We start from the raw sequence: 18,823 nt of genomic DNA on the forward strand, positions 1-18,823 counted from the left end.
GATTTTGTACAGCTCCCACAGGTCAGCAGTTTGCCCTACTCTGCTGTGAGAGTGACCCAGTGGCAGAAGAGGGTACTTACTAGTTACCTACTCCTTTTCCCTATTCATTTTGTGCATCTTCCTTCTGTTCCTTAGGTAGGGGTCTCCAATCTATTCAGCATTAAGCATGCATAGAGTTTAACACATTAACTGCCATGCGAGATGTGTTTAACTCATGCTAGTTTTGAGCCTGGGGCTTTGTGAAGCATATGAAGACTCAGTTCTCCAAAACAAATTCAATAAGTATGTCATAAATCACATATAACTCAGCTGGCGTGCAGTGTAAAAATTGATTTTAGAACCGCCTGAGTTGCATATAACTCACGCACAGAAAACAGTACAAAATAATAAATTTTTCATTGAATTAGAAAGGATCATTTTGTTTCAAAGTTTTTTTCTAGTGTGGCAGTCAATGTGTTAAGAAGGAACCAGTGGCAAGAAAGAGGAATGGAAGTCCAGTGCTTCACCATACACCCCAGTGTAAGCACAGCAGTATTTTGAACTGTGGAGATAAGTCAGTTGGTGGGGTCAATCTCAGAGAAGGAGAGAGGATGGGAGACAGGCGTTCAGTTTCATCTTAGACAGGTTCCTCTGAGTCACAAGTTGAGTGATGAGCATGAGTGAACCTGCAGCGGGGGAGATTGCATTCATTGTCAGTTGAATAATCCACCTAGTTAAATAGGTTAACAGAATTGGAAACTATTAGGAACCACCTGTGTGGGGAACGAAGCAGTGGGGACCCACGGTTTACACTCCAGCTCAGCAGCTTGGAAGCTGCAGCAGGAACGAAGCGTGGCTGGGCTTAGCGGACGCTGGCATTGCGCCAGGCTGCCCACTCCACCGCCTACGGTCCTCAGTAAGTAGGACGAGGCCTACAGAAGGTTATCTACTTTCGCCCTTGTCTTCAACCAGGCATGGTAATGCCCCCATTTTTCAGATGAGGCAATTGAGGCCAGAAACGTTAGGGCATGGAGAAGCCCAGGAAAGGGAATTTGTTCAGGGCAGGCCAGCCCGGAACGCACAAGTCCGCCGACTGGACAGCGTCTGCCCTGGACAGCGTCTGCCCGGGACCTCCAAGAGGGCCTTCGGCGGGTGTCAGCGAAGGCGCTCCGGAGCCCTCGTCCACTGGGCGCCAACGCTGCCGTTCCCAGCAGGCTGTGCGGCCACCCCTCAGCAGCCCACTTGGGCCGGAGTCAGGTGGTCGCTGTTAGCAATAAAGAGTCTACATCCGGGCCTCTCGTAAACAACAACCACCCCCGAACGCAAAGGAGTCCCCGACTCCGAGCAACGGCTGGCGCCGGCGGCCAGGCCCCGCCTTCGCCCCCGCTGATTGGAGGGAGACGAGAGCGCCGCAAGCGATTGGAAGGGGCGTCACAAAGGGGCGGGGGCGCGGCGGCCACGGAGCGTTGCGGGTCAGTGCCCGTCGGAGCTCCGCTCGCGGAGCGGGACGTCCCAAGGTGGGCCTGCGGGCGGGCGAGCGGACGGCCTTGCGGGTGAGGGAGAGCCGGGGAGCGGGCAGGATGCGGAGGGCGCGCGAGGCCGCGGGCTGCTGAGCCGGGCCTCGCCGCTGCCGCCGACCTTCGCGGGGCCAGGCAGGCGCGCAGGGCAGCCGGGTCGCGCCCCGTCCGCCGCCACCGCCTCGGGTCGGGCGTGGCGGACCGCCTCCGCCCAGCACGCGCGCTCGGGTGCTGGTCTCTCCGCGGGCGCGACGTAGCCTTTCCCGCGTACCGCCACCCCTGGCGGGTGCTGATCTCCGAGTCCCTGTTCTCGCGCGGAGCCCGCCCACTCTTCTCCGGGTTCGGGCGTCCGGGTGCCTGCGTGGATCCCGGAGGAGCAAGGGCTGCGCAGGTGACTCCGCGAGCTCTAAGTGTAGGTGGGCGTCGAAGGCTTGTGTCGATGTGACTCCAGGATAGAGGTTAGGCTGCAGAGGCATTGGGCGGTGGGTGTGATTCTGTAGCTTGTGTTTAAAACTTTAGGGATGTTTTCACATATTAGTAAGTGTGGCTCTGTGACAGCATTTTTAATGGCCGCATCACATTCTGGGTATCTTTATCTTGGGGGAAAATTTTAACAGGTAACTGCCCTTTTGTGGCCAGGCTTCTTTAGAACAGAGGATGAAGCAAATTCTAAGATACTGACATTATTTAATACTTATTTAGCGCTATTTTTGCCTTATATATTTTTAAATTCCCTTTCATTTTTTGGTGAGTGTGCTTTTAGAACTTTTTCATAAGACATATGAGAAGTGCTTTGACAATTGATTTAGAAATGCTTTTTGATGCCATTACTCTTGATAGCTAGGCGTGTTTTTTGAATTATTTGTAAAAATTCTGGAAATACTTTTTTTTCTCTACCTTCCTTCTTTGTTTTCCTTTACCCTTCTATTTTTTACCTGTTCTTGTATCATTTTGTATCCCATCTTTGAGTCTTTTTTGCCCCCGCATTTTCCAACATCATAGGGTCCCATAACATGCTCAAGCATGACCGCACACCTCCTTGAGAAGCTGTCTGTGGACCCCGCTGTTGATACTAGCTAGGCCTTTGGCCTGCTGGAGCTTCCATTTGCTCCTCTCTCATTCTCTAGTCCTCTGATCTGGGTTAACCAGATTTCATGGCCTGCTTTTTTCTCTGCGACAGTGATTTCTACTGCTGAGATGTATAATTATTTTCTGGAGGCAAACATTTTCAGTTTTGGTTACCAGCTTTGGCTCTTTTTGGTTTATTGGAAATTTTTCCATTGACTGGATCCAGACTTATGGTGAAAGTTCCAGCAGAGTACTGTACTGGATTTTTTTGTCTTCTAGCCTGTAATCACTTTATCCACTCTCACTGTGGATGAAAGATTTCCTCCAGATCTATCTGCTACCTTCTGCCCTTCCCCAGCTTGTTTATTATTTTTAGGATATTATTATGGAAGAGCACTGTGGTGAAGGAATTGCTCCTTATGTCCTCTGCTAAATTCCTTGGGCAGAAGGAAGGCAGAATTCCTTGCCTGCTGGTCACCTGTGCCTTTATTTCTATAATGTTCATTTCAGCATTCGTGATACCTGGCTTCTGTTAGTGGAGCTGCTATTAATACTATGTAGGTGGGAAGTGCTGTTGGTTTTGGGGGAACAGACACTGATAATTCTATAGTACACTTTTATTCAGTATAGGATGATAAATATGTTTTTATGAATTCATGTTATCCAAAATTATATTATAAAAGCAGTTGTTTCGATGAGGAAAGGGGGTTAGGGTTAGGGAGCTCCAAAGTCATTTTTCCTACAGATATTTCACTATTAAAGAAATAAGAATATGTAACAAAACCTAAGCACTATAGCTCTTTATTTAGGTTTTATGTAAGAGTATTAGTTTTTTACCACTATCACCAGCAATATTACTAGCATAGCACTTGTATTACTATATTTATTACTAATTATTTTGATAAATAGTATAACAACATTCAAAACAGCTCTGCTGCAAGCAACAGCTTTTCTTCCTGTGCTACCATCTCTTTTAGGACCATTAGCAGTCTGCACAATGCCATTCAGGTTCCCGAATGAATGAATTAATTGTATTTCCTATTAGTATTATGAAAATTCTCATTATAGCAGAAATACCTCTATGTCCATGTATGTTATGAGTTGGATAAACTTTGGACTTCATTTGGAGTGAATCAGAACTTGATTCCTGTGGGAACAAATATCTGCTTCCAAAAAAACTTTTGGAGCATAACCAAGTAATTTATTCATCTCTGAAACAGGGAAAATACCTTACCTATATCACAGGTTTGTTCTAAGGATCAACTGAGAGTAAATATTTATTTATTCTGTCATTGAACAAACCTTTAATGAGAACCAATATGTGCAAAACACTGTGCTAGGTGATTGAGAGGTAAATCAGATAGGCTGTCTTCAGTTTAGTAGGGCAAGAAAGCTATGTAAAAAATGAAATTGATTATTATGGGTGCAATATATGATTGTACAGTTAGTGGTGCAAAAGAGAGTAAATATAAAAGGCTTTGTGGAATAGTTGATGTTTGAGCTGAATATTGAAAAATGATAAGTTGCTTGTCAGGTAGCCATGAATGAGGATGGTGATGAGTAGAACAGAGCAGGAGCAACAGTATAAGAGGCTAGTGTGTTCTGAAGCTGCAGATGAAGATGATTAGAGGATAAAAGTACCAGAGATGTTGCAGGGTGTGAGGTAAGGTGTACAGATAAGTAAAATGGGGCTGGAAGGTGAGATGCATGATCTTAGGAGTCTTTCTAAGGCATAAGGATAGGCATGCAGGTCAATGGAATAGAATTAAGAGTCTATTGATTTTTTAACAAGGGTTCCAAGACAATTCAGCAGGGAAAGAATGGTCTTTCCAACAAATGATAACTGGAAGAACTGTTTATCCACATGTAAAAGAATCACATTGGACCCCTACTTTATACCATACACAAAAATAAATTCAAAATGGACAATAGACCTAAATATAAGAGCTAAAACTATACAAGTCGTAGAAAAATATATGGGTAAATCTTTTTTTTTTTTTTTTTGAGACAGAGTCTTGCTCTGTTGCCCTGGCTAGAGTGCAGTGGCGTCATCATAGCTCACTGTAACCTCAAACTCCTGGACTGAAGAGATCCTCCTGCCTCAGCCTCCTGAGTAGCTGGGACTATAGGCACATGCCACGATGCCTGGTTAAGTTTTCTATTTTTCGTATGGAGTCTCTCACTCTTGTTCAGGCTGGTCTTGAACTCCTGAGCTCAAGCAATCCTTCCACCTTGGCCTCCCAGAGTGCTAGGTTCACAGGCGTGAGCTACCACACCCGGCTGAATAAATCTTTATTACCTTGGGTTAGGCCAGACTTTTTATATATGACAACAAAAGGAAAAATAGCCAAATTAGACTTTATCAAAATTAAAAAGGTAACATCAATAAAGTTAAAAGTCCACAAAATGGGAGAAAATATTTGCCAATCATATAACTGATAAGGGGCTTGTATCTAGAATATATATTTAAAAACTCTTACAACTCAAATCCAATTAAAAAATGGATAAAAGTTCGTAATAGACATTTCTCCAAAGAAGATATACAGATGGCCAATAGTCACATAAAAAGATGCTCAACATCATTAGTCATTTGAGCAATGTAAATCACAAGCATAATGAGATACTACTTTACACCCACCAGGACGACTTTAATCAAAAAGACAAAAGTATTGGCAACAATATGGAGAAATTGGCACCCTCATTCATTGTTGATAGTACGACTGTGAAATGGTTCAGACCACTTTGGAAAACAGTTTGGTAGTTCCACAAATTGTTAAACATAGAGTTACCATATAACCCAGCAAATCTACTACAGATATATATCAAAGAGAAAGGAAAACATGTCCACGAAAAAACTAGTAGTAAATGTTCATCGTAGCATTGTTCATAATAGCCCAAAATTGAAAACAGCCCAAATGCTCATCAACTAAGGACCAGGTAAACAACATGAGATATAGCCACATAAGGGGCTATTATTCAGCAGTGGAAAGGAATGAAGTACTGATACATCCTAGAACATGGATAAACTTTGAAAACATAGTAAATGATAGAAGCCAGTCAAAAAAGACCATATGTTGTATGAGTCTATGTATGTGAAATGTCCACAATAGGCAATTATAGAGACAGGAAGTAGATTAATGGTTGCCTAAGCTGAGAGGGGGAATGGGAGAATTTGGGAGTGATGGCTACAGGGTATGAGGTTCCTTTTTTGGGTGATGAAAATGTTCTAAAGTGACTGTGGTGATGGTTGCACAACTCTGTAAATATACTAAAAGCCAGTGAATTTCAGACTTTAAATGAGTGATTTTTATGGCATGTAAATTATCTCAGTAAAGCCATTTAGAAAATGGTTTACCCACCTCTCTAGGAAGATATGTATCATCTGTCCCAGTTTAAGTTCAAGGTGCCCCCTTTACAAAGTTTTCACTAATTTATAACGGTTTATCAGTTTGATTATTCCTGTGCTCCTACTTCTACACTTGTTAATTTATTTTGCTACTTCTCATTGTGTTTGCCTCCTACACTCATTAGTCATCGTATGTTTGTCAATAGAGATTGTCTAATATCTATTACCAGTGCTAAACTCATCTTAATGTTAGAAAAAAGTAGATATCCTCTGGAAACCCAAATGCTCATTGATTATTTAGTGAGTACTATTTTTAAGGAACCTATTAAGATGGTCACTATTCCTTTTATCCGCTATTATTCAGATGTATGATGGCTGTAAAGTTATGCTTTATATGGTTTAGAAGAGAATTTACATGTTTTGGAAAAAGATGTACATAAATTTCTTAAAGTTTTACTCTAAAATATAGTGATGAATTTATTGGTTTAAATATTAACAAAAATATTTGTTAAGTATATACTATTTATAACTATGCTAAGCTCTAGTAAGAGACACTGAAAATATAAAAGTATATACCTATTTTTAATCTTACGGTATGGATGGGCGAGTGATTTCAGAGACGAATGTGGAAATTCAGGATTAGACATAATTAAAAGCACTAATTTGAATTCTGGGTCTGTCTGGAAGATTGAAATGGGCCAGAGTTACTCAGAAAATCTTTATGGAAGAATGAGACTTTCAAGTAGGCTTGTTAAAAACAAATTATTCTTGTTTTTTAGGTACAAAACTCAAAACATGAACAACGATATATATTACCAATGTTCAAAGCTGATTTGGCTAGAATTGGAATACAGTTGCCTACAGCATATTCTAGAGGAATTAAAAAAGTCAAAGTAATGGATAACAGAAAAGAGCCTCCATTCTTCAATGAAGATAATGTGGGACCATTTTACTACAAACTTCCTTTCTATGATACCATGGAGCTCTTCATTGAAACATTAACTGGAACATGTTTTGAGCTGAGAGTTTCTCCCTTTGAAGCTGTTATTTCTGTGAAAGCAAAAATTCAAGGATTGGAAGGTACTAGTCTTTCTTTATTTTTAGGATGTGAGGATTCAACTTGTTGACCAAGAATGTATAATAATTTTTAAAGTTTTTTAATGGAGAAAATTCAAACATACATGGCACTAGAAAGAATAGGATAATGAATCCCCACGTACCCTTCACTCGACTTCAACAATTTATCAGCTTTAAACTGTCTTGTTCCCATTTCTGTGTTCTCCTTGCCTCGTTCCCCTTCCACTAGGTTCTTTTGCAGCAAATTCCTGGCATCATGCTAATGTTGTGAAATAATATTTTACAATAGTTTTGAGCAGGTTATGATAATGTGCAAATTCTGCCTTAATTATCTTACAGTTACTTGTAATGGGAAATAGTAATTGTATTCCCCCCTTTTTTTAAATTGGGACTTGAGGTTTTAGTGTGTGTTCCCTTTTAGTGAGCTTGATTGCCTTTTTACGTTGCTTTGCAAATCCTTTTTTTTTTAATGTGGAGATTTTCTGAGAAGAGTTTTTGGTTTACATTTACATATATTCAAGTTCCTTTAGTATAGCAGGGATACTGAATAACATGTAATGTCTCTTTTATGGTTTGTGTCTCTTAAAATTAGTCTTTCTCTTTGTCCTTTGCAGATTTCTGAAATAAATGGTATTTGCCATTTATAGTTGTTAAAATCCAGTTTTGACTAGAAAATTAAATTGTTCCATGTAACACTAAATGGATCTTTGCTTAGGGAGCCAGGTGGAACTTGCTTGTAATATAAAGGTGATAACTAGGATTGCCCTCCAGCCAGTTTAAGTTCAGAATTATACAAGACCAGTGCTCTAACCCCTGAGCTATGGAGCCAAGTTCAGAATTATAGAAGGATGAGGAGGGTTGGAATTTTTTATCCTTGTGAGGCCAAAGATCCTGGTGTCTGAGCTTGTGAACATTTGCTATTTCTCTAGCCCTGGGCAGGTTCTATTGAAGTTAGTGACTGGCTGAGTCCAGTGACAACATCAGCACATCCAGTAATGGCAGATCCAGTAATGATTTTGTCCCCCAAATCATTTGGTGAGATCTGGAGTCAGAATAGTTTATTTTGACTTTGTTCTGTGTTTTTGTCTGCATGCTGGTGTGATGATACTTTTTTCGGAGCAGTAAGATAAAACTCTTTTGTCTGCATATTTTCCCTTTTTTATGCATTTTACATAATCTATATGCAGCAAAAGCACTTTAGAGAGCATCCTGTTTCAATGTTTTAATGTCAGAAGAGTAAACTTGGGTTTAGAGAAGATTAAGAACTCTTCCAAGGGAGATACATAGTTACTGTCAGAGTCAGAACCAGAGCCAGGTTTTCCTTGTCCTCTGTAGGAGGAGATATTGTTGGAATAAAAGCAATGGCTTTGTGGTTATTAGACAGTTGAATCCCATTTTAAACATTTATACAAACACAGTTTTGCAGTTTTATTGGGAAATTAAATAAGGTAATATGTAAAATGCCTACTGTCTTAAGTCTGCTGGACTTTTCTTTTCTCTGTAAATAACCCAAGCTGTGATATTCTGTTAATAACAACACAAAACGGACTAAGACAAGGGTATTGAAATCTTTAACTATAGTTGTAGATTTGTCTTTTTTTCCTGGCATTTTATTGGTTTCTGTGTCAGGTATTTTGGTGCTGTTATATAGGATGTACATGTATGTATGAGGTAAATTGTATTGTTTAGTTTCAAGTCCCAATTGTTAGTTGCAAGTACATAGCAATAATATTTTTTGTTTATTGATCTTATATCCCATAATCTTGCTAACCTCACTTATTGTAGTTTTATTTTTGTTATATTGATTTTTCTACATAGGCAATCATGTTGTCTATAAATAAAGGCAATTTAACTTCTTTCTTTCTGATCTGGATGGCTTTTATTTCTTTTTCTTACCTGATTACACTGACTGGGACATCCAGTACAATGTTGAATAGAAATTGTGAGAGGAGACATCTTTGTGTTTTAACTAATGTTAGGGGGAAGTATTCAGTCTTTTACCCTTAAATATGATGTTAACTGTAGGTTTTAGCAGATTGAGGAAGTTCCCTTCTATTCCTAGTTTGCTGATTATTTTTACAAAATAGTCATTGAACTTTGTGAAATACTTTCTCTGCTTCTATTGAAATGTGGGTTTTCTTTTTTTAGTTAATACGGTGAATTAAATTGATTGATTTTTTTTTTACTGTTAAACATCCCTGAGATTAACCTTACCTGTTTGTGTTGTATTGTCTTTTTAATATATTGTTGAAGTCTGTTTGCTAAAACTTTGTGTAGAAATTTTGTATCTGTGTTCATGAAAGATAATGGCCTCTAGTTTTTTCTTGTAATGTCTTCATCTGGTTTTGGTATCAGGGTAATACTGTTCTCATGGAATAAGTTGAGACTGTTACTTCCTCTGCAATTTTTTGAAACAGAATAGAACCATTATTATATCCTGACTTGTGAAGTCATCTCTTTAGTAGATACAGAGTGATTCAGATTTCTTTTTTTTTTTAATTTTATTTCAGCTTATTATGGGGGTACAAAAGCTGAGGTTATATACATTGCCCATGTCCCGCCCATCCCCCTGAGTCAGAGCCTCAAGCGTGTCCATTCTCCAGACAGTGCGCCTGGCACTCACCATGTAGTCATACCTCCATCCCCTCCCCCCACCCCCCTCCTCCCCAAGTCAGCGCCTTCAAACATGGCCATTCCCCAGACGGTGCGCAACACACTCATCATGTAAGCATAGAGCCATCCCCTGCCCCCACCCCCCGCCTCAATCTGATATCCAGTTGGTATCATTCCCCAGTGTGCATTTAGGTGATGATCAGGGAAACCAATTTTCTGGTGAGTACATGTGATGCTTGTCTTTCCATTCTTGGGATACTTCACTTAATATAATGGGTTCCAATTCTCTCCAGGAGAACCAAAGAGATGTCGTATCACTGTTATTTCTTATAGCTGAGTAATACTCCATGGTATACATATACCACAATTTACTAATCCATTCGTGAATTGATGGGCATTTGGGTTGTTTCCACATCTTTGCAATTGTGAATTGTGCTGCTATAAACATTCGGGTGCAGGTGTCTTTTTTATAGAATGACTTTTGTTCTTCTGGGTAGATGCCCAATAATGGGATTGCTGGATCGAATGGTAGGTCTACTTGAATCTGTTTAAGGTATCTCCATATTGTTTTCCATAGGGGTTGCACTAGTTTACAGTCCCACCAGCAGTGTGTGAGTGTTCCTGTCTCTCTGCATCCACGCCAGCATGTATTGTTTTGGGACTTTTTGATAAAGGCCATTCTCACTAGGGTTATGTGGTATCTCATTGTGGTTTTGATTTGCATTTCCCTGATGATTAGAGATGTTGAACATTTTTTCATATGTTTGTTAGCCATTCTTATATCTTCTTTTGAAAAATTTCTATTCATGTCCTTTGTCCACCTTTTGATAGGGTCGTTCGATTTTTTTCTTACTGATTTTCCTGAGTTCTAAATAGATTCTTGTTATCAGTCCTTTATCTGTTGTGTAGTATGCGAAAATTTTTTCCCATTCTGTAGGTTGTCTGTTTACTCTCATGACTGTTTCTTTGGCTGTGCAGAAGCTTTTTAATTTAATCAGGTCCCATTCGTTTATTTTTGTTTTTGCTGTGATTGCCTTAGGGGTCTTCTTCATAAATTCTTTGCCTAGGCCAATGTCTGTAAGAGTCTTTCCTACATTTTCTTCTAGGATTCTAATAGTTTCCCACCTAATGTTTAAGTCTGTTATCCACCGTGATTTGATTTTTGGGAGAGGTGAAAGCTGTGGGTCCTGTTTTAGTCTTCTACATGTGGCTATCCAGTTTTCCTAGCACCATTTGTTAAATAAGGAATCTTTTCCCCAGAGTATGTTTTTGTCTGCTTTGTCAAAGATTAGATGGCTGTATGAGGATGGTTTTATATTTGGATTTTCTGTTCTGTTCCATTGGTCTGTGTCCCTGCACTTGTGCCAATACCAAGCAGTTTTAATAATCACAGCCTTGTAGTATAGTTTGAAGTCTGGCAAATTAATACCTCCCATTTTGTTTTTGTTGCTTAAAATTGCTTTTGCTAAACGGGGTCTTCTCTCGTTCCACACAAAGCGTAAAATTATTCTTTCTATATCTGTGAAAAATGATGTTGGTAATTTAATAGGGATTGCATTGAATCTGTAGATAACTTTGGGCAGTATAGATATTTTAACTGTTGATTCTTCTGATCCATGAGCATGGTATGGTTTTCCACCTATTTACATGTTCTGCTATTTCCTTCCTCAGTGTTTCGTAGTTCTCCCTATAGAGGTCCTTTACCTCCTTAGTTAAATATATTCCTAGGTATTTTATTTTCTTTGTTGCTATAGTGAAGGATATTGAGTCTTTAATTTGGTTCTCTATTTGACTGTTATTGGCATATATGAATGCTTCTGATTTGTGTGTATTGATTTTGTATCCCAAGACTTTACTGAGTTAATTGATCAATTCCGGGAGTCTCTTGGTTGAATCCTTGGGGTTTTCTAGATATAACATCATATCATCAGCAAAGAGAGAGTTTGATCTCTTCTTTCCCTATTTGGACTCCCTTGATTCTGCTCTCTTGCCTGATAGCTCTTGCAAGGACTTCCAATACTATGTTGAAAAGTAATGGGGACAGTGGGCAGCCTTGTCTGGTTCCAGTTCAAAGTGGGAATGCTTTCAATTTTTCCCCATTTAGTATGATGGTGGCTGTGGGTTTGTCATATATGGCTTGTATCAGTTTTAGATAGGCCCCGTCTATGCCTATTTTGTTAAGTGTTCTTATCATAAAAGGATGTTGAATTTTGTCAAATGCTTTCTCTGCATCTATTGAGAGGATCATATGGTCTTTATTTTTGCTTCTATTTCTGTGGTGAATTACATTTATAGATTTGCGTATGTTAAACCATCCCTGCATCTCTGGGATGAAGCCCACTTGGTCGTGATGGATTATTTTTTTGATAAGCACTTGGATTCGATTTGCTAGGATTTTATTGAGAATTTTTGCATCTATATTCATAAGGGATATTGGTCTGTAGTTTTCTTTTTTTGTTGGATCCTTTCCTGGTTTTGGTATTAAAATTATGTTGGCTTGGTAAAATGTGTTGGGGAGAATTCCATCCTTCTCGATATTGGAGAATAGTTTATGTAGGATGGGCACCAGTTCTTCTTTGTAGATATGGTAAAATTCAGGTGTGAACCCATCTGGTCCAGGGCTTTTCTTTTTGGGAAGGTTTTTTATTGCTGTTCGATTTCAGATCTAGATATTGGTCTATTCAGGAATTCTATTTCTTCCTGGTTGAGTCTGGGAAGGCTGTGTGTTTCTAAAAATTCGTCCATTTCCTCCCATTTTCCAATTTGTGTGCATAAAGATTTTTGTGAAATTCATAGATGATGTCATGTATCTCTGTGGCATCAGTCATGATTTCTTCTTTCATGTTCCTGATGGAGGTTATTAGAGTTTTTTCTTTTCTGCTCTTGGTTAGCCTAGCCAGAGGTGTGTGAATCTTGTTTATTCTTTCAAAGAACCAACTTTTTGTTTTATTAATCTCCCTTATGGTTTGTTCTTTGTCCTTTTCATTCAGTTCTGATTTGATCTTAATAATTTCTCTCCTTCTGCTGGGTTTGGGGTCGGTCTGTTCTTCCTTCTCCAGCTCTTTGAGTCTATTCATTAGGTTGTCTATTTGTAAGTTTTCTGTCTTTTTGATATAGGCATTTAAGGAAATAAATTTTCCTCCCAGGACTGCTTTAGCTATGTCCCACAGATTTTGATAAGTTGTGTCTCCTTTGTCGTTTAATTCAAAGAATCTTTTGATTTCGTCTTGATTTCTTCATTTATAAAATAATCATTCAGAAGAAGTTGTTTAGCTGCCATGACTTTGAGTAGGAATGAGAATTTCTGTTAGGGTTCATTATTACTTTTATTCCGCTGTGATCTGAGAAGATACATGGTATAATTTCTATTTTTTAAAAATTTTTAAGACATGCTTTATGTCCTAGGATATGGTCAATCTTGGAGAATGTCCCATGAGCAGATGAGAAGAAAATATATTCAGTGGATTTCGGGTAGAATGTCCTGTAGATGTCAGTCAGGCCCAATTGTTCTAGCATTCTATTTAAGTCCATTATTTCTTTGTTTATTTTTTGTTTGGAGGACCTGTCCTGTACTGTCAGCGGCGTTTTAAAGTCTCCGACTATTAACGTGCTGTTATCTATCATTTTGTTCAAATCAAGTAGGGTTTGCTTTATGAATCTGGGTGCACCTAAGTTGGGTGCATATATATTAAGTATAGTTATGTCTTCTTGTTGAATTTTACCCTTCACCACTATATAGTAACCGTCTTTGTCTTTCATTACTTTTATTGATTTAAAAACTAAGTTATCGGAGATTAAAACTGCCACGCCAGCTTTCTTTTGGTTTCCATTTGCTTGAAATATCGATTTCCACCCTTTTATTTTCAGTCTAAATGCATCCTTGCAGGTTAGTTGAGTTTCCTGAAGACAGCAGATACTTGGCTTGTATTTTTTTAACCATTGGACCAGTCTATGTCTCTTGAGTGGGGAATTCAATCCATTCACATTTAATGAGAGAATTGATAAGTGAGACTGATTTCTGTTCCTCATGTTGGGTTGAATTTCATTATTCTGTTTTCTCACTTGAGCCATTGTGATAACTGGGTTTTCATTGTCTCTTGAGTAGTTTTATATTTGTGGGTCTTTCTTGTGCTGGTCCATGTGTAGCTCTGTTTTGAGTACTTCTTGGATAGCTGGTCTTGTCTTGATGAATTCTCTGAGTTTTTGTTTATCTGAGAACGTCTTAATTTCACCTTCATATATAAAGCTGAGCTTAGCTGGGTATAAGATTATAGGCTGGGCATTATTCTGTTTCAGAAGAGTGAGAATGGGGCCCCAGTCTCTTCTTGCTTGTAAGGTTTCAGTTGAGAAATCTGGCATAATTCTGATGGATTTTCCTTTGTATGTTACTTGTTTCTTTCTCCTTACAGCTCGAAGGAGGGCCTCTTTAGTGAATATTTTAGTCAGTCTGATAACTGCATGATGTGGTGTCTTCCTATTTGGTATGAATCTCCCAGGGGCTCTTTGAGCTTCTTGAACCTATATATCTAGAGTTTTGGCAGGGCCTGGGAAATTTTCCTCAATTATGTCTTCAAATAGCTTATCTAGCCTTTGCTTGTTGTCTTCTTCACCCTCAGGAATGCCGATAACTCTCATGTTAGGCTTCTTCACATAATCCCACATTTCTTGTAGACTCTGATCTTTTCTCTTATTTCTTTGCTCCATCTCTGTGACTGCCTTATTTAATTGGAAAGTTTATCTTCGATTTCTGAGATCCTTTCTTCTGTTTGATCTACCCTGCTCTTGAGACTTTCCACTGTTTTGTTGCTCCCTGAATAAATTCTTCATTTCCAGGAGTTCAGTTTGATTTTTCTTCAATATTTCGATTTCTTTAGTGAATTTTTCTTCCAAGTCCTGGATCTTTTTTGTGGTTTCTTTGTGTTGGTTATCCGTTTTTTCTTGCATAATATTCAGCTTATTTATGATCCATGTTTGAAATTCTTCCTGTGACATATTGCTATTTCGAGTCTGGTTTGTGTCATTTGATAGAGAACTAGTAATCCTCTTTGAAGGCGAGGTTTCAGCTTGATTCTTTATACTCCCAGAGTTCTTTCGCTGAGGCCTTCCCATCTGGATCAATCCTTAGGTCCCTTCTTTCAGCTTTAGGCTGGACAGAGGCTCTCCGGGCGCGCGGATCTTGGGCTGTGCAGCAGCCCAGGTGAGCTGCGTCCTCTGTCACTAGGGGGAGCCCTTTGCATGTTGTTCAGGATTTTGCTGCCTCAGCTGGGGGGCTGCTGCAGTTGGGTCCAGCCCCAGAGAATTAATTTGACCCGAAACCGGTTTGAGAGTCCCCTCCCTGGGCTGTTCTAATTGCAGACAGAAAGCGACTTTCTCCTTGCCTCCTCCTCTCCTGAGGTGGTTTCTGCCTCTCTCTGCGCGAAGGACAGCGGCTGGGGGGGGGGGGGTGGTGCCTGCGTTCGCACCGCGTCCCGGCTGCTGCGGCTCCCCGGGGCGACGGTCCCCCCGCCCCAGTGTCCGCAAGGTCCCCGCTCCGCCTCCTCGCGACTGGGGAAGCCCTCAGTGTTCACGCAGATTTCTTTTTCATCTTGAGTGAACTTGGGTAGTTTGTGTCTTTGAAGGATTTGTTCATCTGTTGTCTAACTTCATTGGCATACGGTTCATGATATTCCCTTATTATCCTTTCAATATCTGTAGAATCTGTAGTGATGTCACTTCTCTCATTCCTGATATTAGTAATTTACATCTTTTTAAAAATCATTTTTTGTCAATTTTAATAAACTTCTTAAAGAACCAGATTTTGCTCATTGGCTTTCTCCCTTGTTTTTCTGTTTTCTATTTAATCAATTTCTGATTTTTATTAATTATGTTCTGTTTACTTTGAGTTTAATTTGTTCTTTTTCTAATTGCTTAAGGGAAAAGCCAAAGACATTAATATAAAACATTTCTGCTTTTATAATATTGATATTTAGTGCTTTTAAGTTTCCTCCAAAATACTCCCTTATCAACATCCCACACATACTGATATGTTGTGTTTTTACTTTTATTTAGCTCAAATCATTTTCTAATTTTCCTTTTGATTTATTTTTTGATCCGTGGGTCATTTGGAAATGTGTTGCTTAGTTTCCAAGAATTTGGGGAATATCTGGAGAGCTTTCTGTTACTGGTTTATAATTTAATACAATTGCATGATTTGAATCTTTTTACACTTACAGAAATTTGTTTTATGGCCCAGAATGGTCTCTTTTGGTAAATGTTACCTGTGCATTTGAGAAGAATGTGCATTCTGTTATTGATGGGAGAAGTATTCTGTAAGTGTCCAGCAGGTCAAGTTCTTTGATAGTGTTATTCTGTTCTACTGTGTCTTTATTGATTATCTAACTGTTCTATCAGTTATTGAGAGAGAAGTTGCTGTGGTTTGAATATGTCTCCCAAAGTTGCTGTATTAGAAACCTCGTCCCCACTGCAATGCGTTGAGGGGCAGGACCTTTAAGAGGTGATTAGCTGTTAGAGCTCTGCTCTCATGAATGGATTAATGCTGTTATTGCAGGAGTGGGTTCCCGATGAAAGGATGAGTTTGGCCCCTTTTCCTACTTTTGGTCTCATTCTCACTATTCCACCTCCCACCATGAGATGACCTGATAAGAAGGCCCTCACCAAATGCTACTGAGGTACTCTTGGACTTCCTAGCCACCAGCACTATGAGAAGTAAATTTCTTTTCTTTATAAATTACCCACTCTGTGGTATTCTGTTATAGCAGCACAAACCAGAGTAAGACAAGGGTATTGAAATCTCTAACTATAGTTGTGGATTGATCTTTTCTTTCTTATTACTTTATCAGTTTCTTTGTCATGTATTTTGAAGCACTGTTTTTAGGTACAAACACTTTTAGGATTTTAAGTTCTCCTGATTTAATTGACCATGTCTTCATTATGAAATGGCTTTCTTTATATTTGCTAATAGTTTTTGCCCTGAAATCTGCTTTGTCTGTTACTAATATAACCACTCCAGATTTTTTTTGACTAGTAGTTAGCATGAAATATTTTTTCATCCTTTTCCCTTTAATCATTTTTTTTTTAAATTTAAGGTGCTTTTTTGTTTTGTTTTATAGGCAGCATGTAATTGGGTCTTGCTTTTTAAAATTGAATCCAACATTCTCTGCCTTTTCATTGCAATTTTTAGACCATTTTGTTTAAGGGGGTTTGTTTGGATCATAATCCTGAAAAACACAATCCTGAACACCATAGCCCTAGATGTTGAAATCCCAGAAGATCAAAATCCCTCAGGTCTGAATCCGTAACATCTAAAATCCTTAAAGTCTAAAATCCCTCATGTCTAAAATCCTGAAAATCAGAGTCACAGGATAGCTACATCATGTTTGGTGGAACTATTACTTTGTTATTCATTTGGAAATTAAGTGTGGTTTAAGGAGATGTGTCTGGGTGCCAGGTTGACAAGGGGTAGACTCTTGGACTTAGGTGTCAGTTTGATTGGATTAAGGAATGCCTGGAAACCTGATAAGCAATATTTTGTGTGTGTCTCTGAGGGTATAACCAGAGGAGATACTGTGTGAGTCTGAGTGGACTAGGTGGAGGAGATCTGCCCCCATCGCTGGTGGGCACCATCCCGTCATCCGGGTCCCTGAGAGAACAAATACAGAAGGTGAATTGGTCTGTCTCTGAGAGCTGGAACAGACTTTTTTCTGCTGCCTTGGGCATCAGAACTGAAGACTTGCTGGCCTTTGGGACTCCAGTATTTACACCAGCAGACCCTCAGATCCCGAGGTGTTCAGCTGTGGACTGAGTTACACCATCAGCTTCCCCAGTTCTCAACATAAAAACGTTGCAACTTCCTCAGTAGATGAAGACATGTCCTTTTAGTACATCTACATTTATGAAAGATAAGATTTCTCAAGACCGCGGCCTTTTGGGTGACTGCATAGGCAGTGGTGATCCATTGTGGTTTTTGATCGATCTCATCAAAAGATTTAGGTTGTTTGTCATGGTATTTCGGATGACCACAGTTATAAAGCTAGGGGAACACAATTAGCAATCATAGTGATATATGTGTATACATTTCCCTTTTCAACCTATTTCTTTATGATTATGATTTGTCTGCTTATAATTGTTATACCTATGCAACAGTCTTGAGTATACTTGCATGATTATGCTTACAGAAATACGTATGTGTTGACAATGTTTTGTGTACATCACCATTATAGAATTCCAGAACATTTTTATCACCCCAGAAAGTAACTTTATAATTCCCAATTTTCCACTCTTCCCCATTCACTGGCATGTACTAATTAGCTTTCTGTCTCTATCGATTTTATTCTGGACATTTTATATAAATAGAATCATATAATATGTGACCATTTATATCTGGCTTCTTTCACTTAGTGTTATGTCTTCAAGGTACATCATGTTGTAGCATGTACTTTATTCCTTTTCATGGCTGAATAATACTTTATTGTATGTATAGACCACATTTTATTTAACCATTTATCATTTGGAAATTTGGCTTGTTTGTACTTTTTAGCTACCGTGAATAATGCTGTGATGAACATTTGGGTAAAAGTTTTTGTATGAACGTATGTTTTCATTATGCTTGGATATAAATCTAAGGATGGAGCTGGGTGCTGTGGTTGATGCCTGTAATCCCAGCAATTTGGGAGGCTAAGGTGGGAGGATTGCTTGAGGCCAGGAGTTCAAGACTAGCCTGAGTAACATAGCAAGATACCATGTCTACAAAAAATCAAAAGAAAATTAGACTTCTGGGTAAATCTAAATAAATGTTTATTTAATAAAACAATGTCTAATATAGGAAGGTTTAAAAAAATCAAGAGCTGGGCATGGTAGCAGTGTGAGCCTGTAATCCCAGCTAATCTAGAGACTGAGGCAGGAGGATTGCTTGAGCCCAGGAGTTTGAGGCTGCTGTGAGCTACTGCACTCTATCCTCTAGCCTAGGTGACAGACCAAGAAGATTCTGTCTCTAAAAAAAACCAAAAACAAACCTAAGAATAAAATTGCTGGGTCATGTGGTAACTCTATATTTAACAGTTTGAGAGACAGCAAATTCTTTTCACAGTGGCTGCACAATCTCACATTGTCAACAGCAATGTATGAGAGTTCCAGTTTCTCCATGTCCCTACCAAGGCCTTTTTTTTTTTTTGGTATAGCTAGCCTACTGAGTGTTCAATTGAATCTCATTGTGGTTTGATTTCTG

At 39.1% G+C, this 18,823-nt stretch overlaps 1 protein-coding gene across 9 annotated transcripts in view; it reads left to right on the forward strand.

Annotated features, from left to right (window-relative positions):
- Positions 1 to 1,435: 1,435 nt before the first annotated feature.
- ZFAND4 (zinc finger AN1-type containing 4) overlaps positions 1,436 to 18,823 on the forward strand; it is a 76,340-nt gene continuing 58,952 nt past the window's right edge. For 3 of the 9 annotated variants that reach the window (XR_006739225.1, XR_006739223.1, XM_045568400.1), the window contains exons 1-2: positions 1,818 to 1,908; positions 6,690 to 6,990. Coding sequence is in view for 6 of the 9 variants with exons in the window: in XM_045568400.1 (XP_045424356.1) it covers positions 6,729 to 6,990 (262 nt within the window). In the remaining 3 variants the exon portion in view is untranslated. Of the gene's footprint in view, positions 1,533 to 1,817; positions 1,909 to 6,689; positions 6,991 to 18,823 lie in introns of those variants that run through there. The other 6 variants (XR_006739224.1, XM_045568401.1, XM_045568396.1 and 3 more) reach the window with 5 other exon arrangements.

The sequence above is a fragment of the Lemur catta genome, chromosome 14 (assembly GCF_020740605.2).
Source record: "Lemur catta isolate mLemCat1 chromosome 14, mLemCat1.pri, whole genome shotgun sequence".
NCBI lineage: Eukaryota > Metazoa > Chordata > Mammalia > Primates > Lemuridae > Lemur > Lemur catta.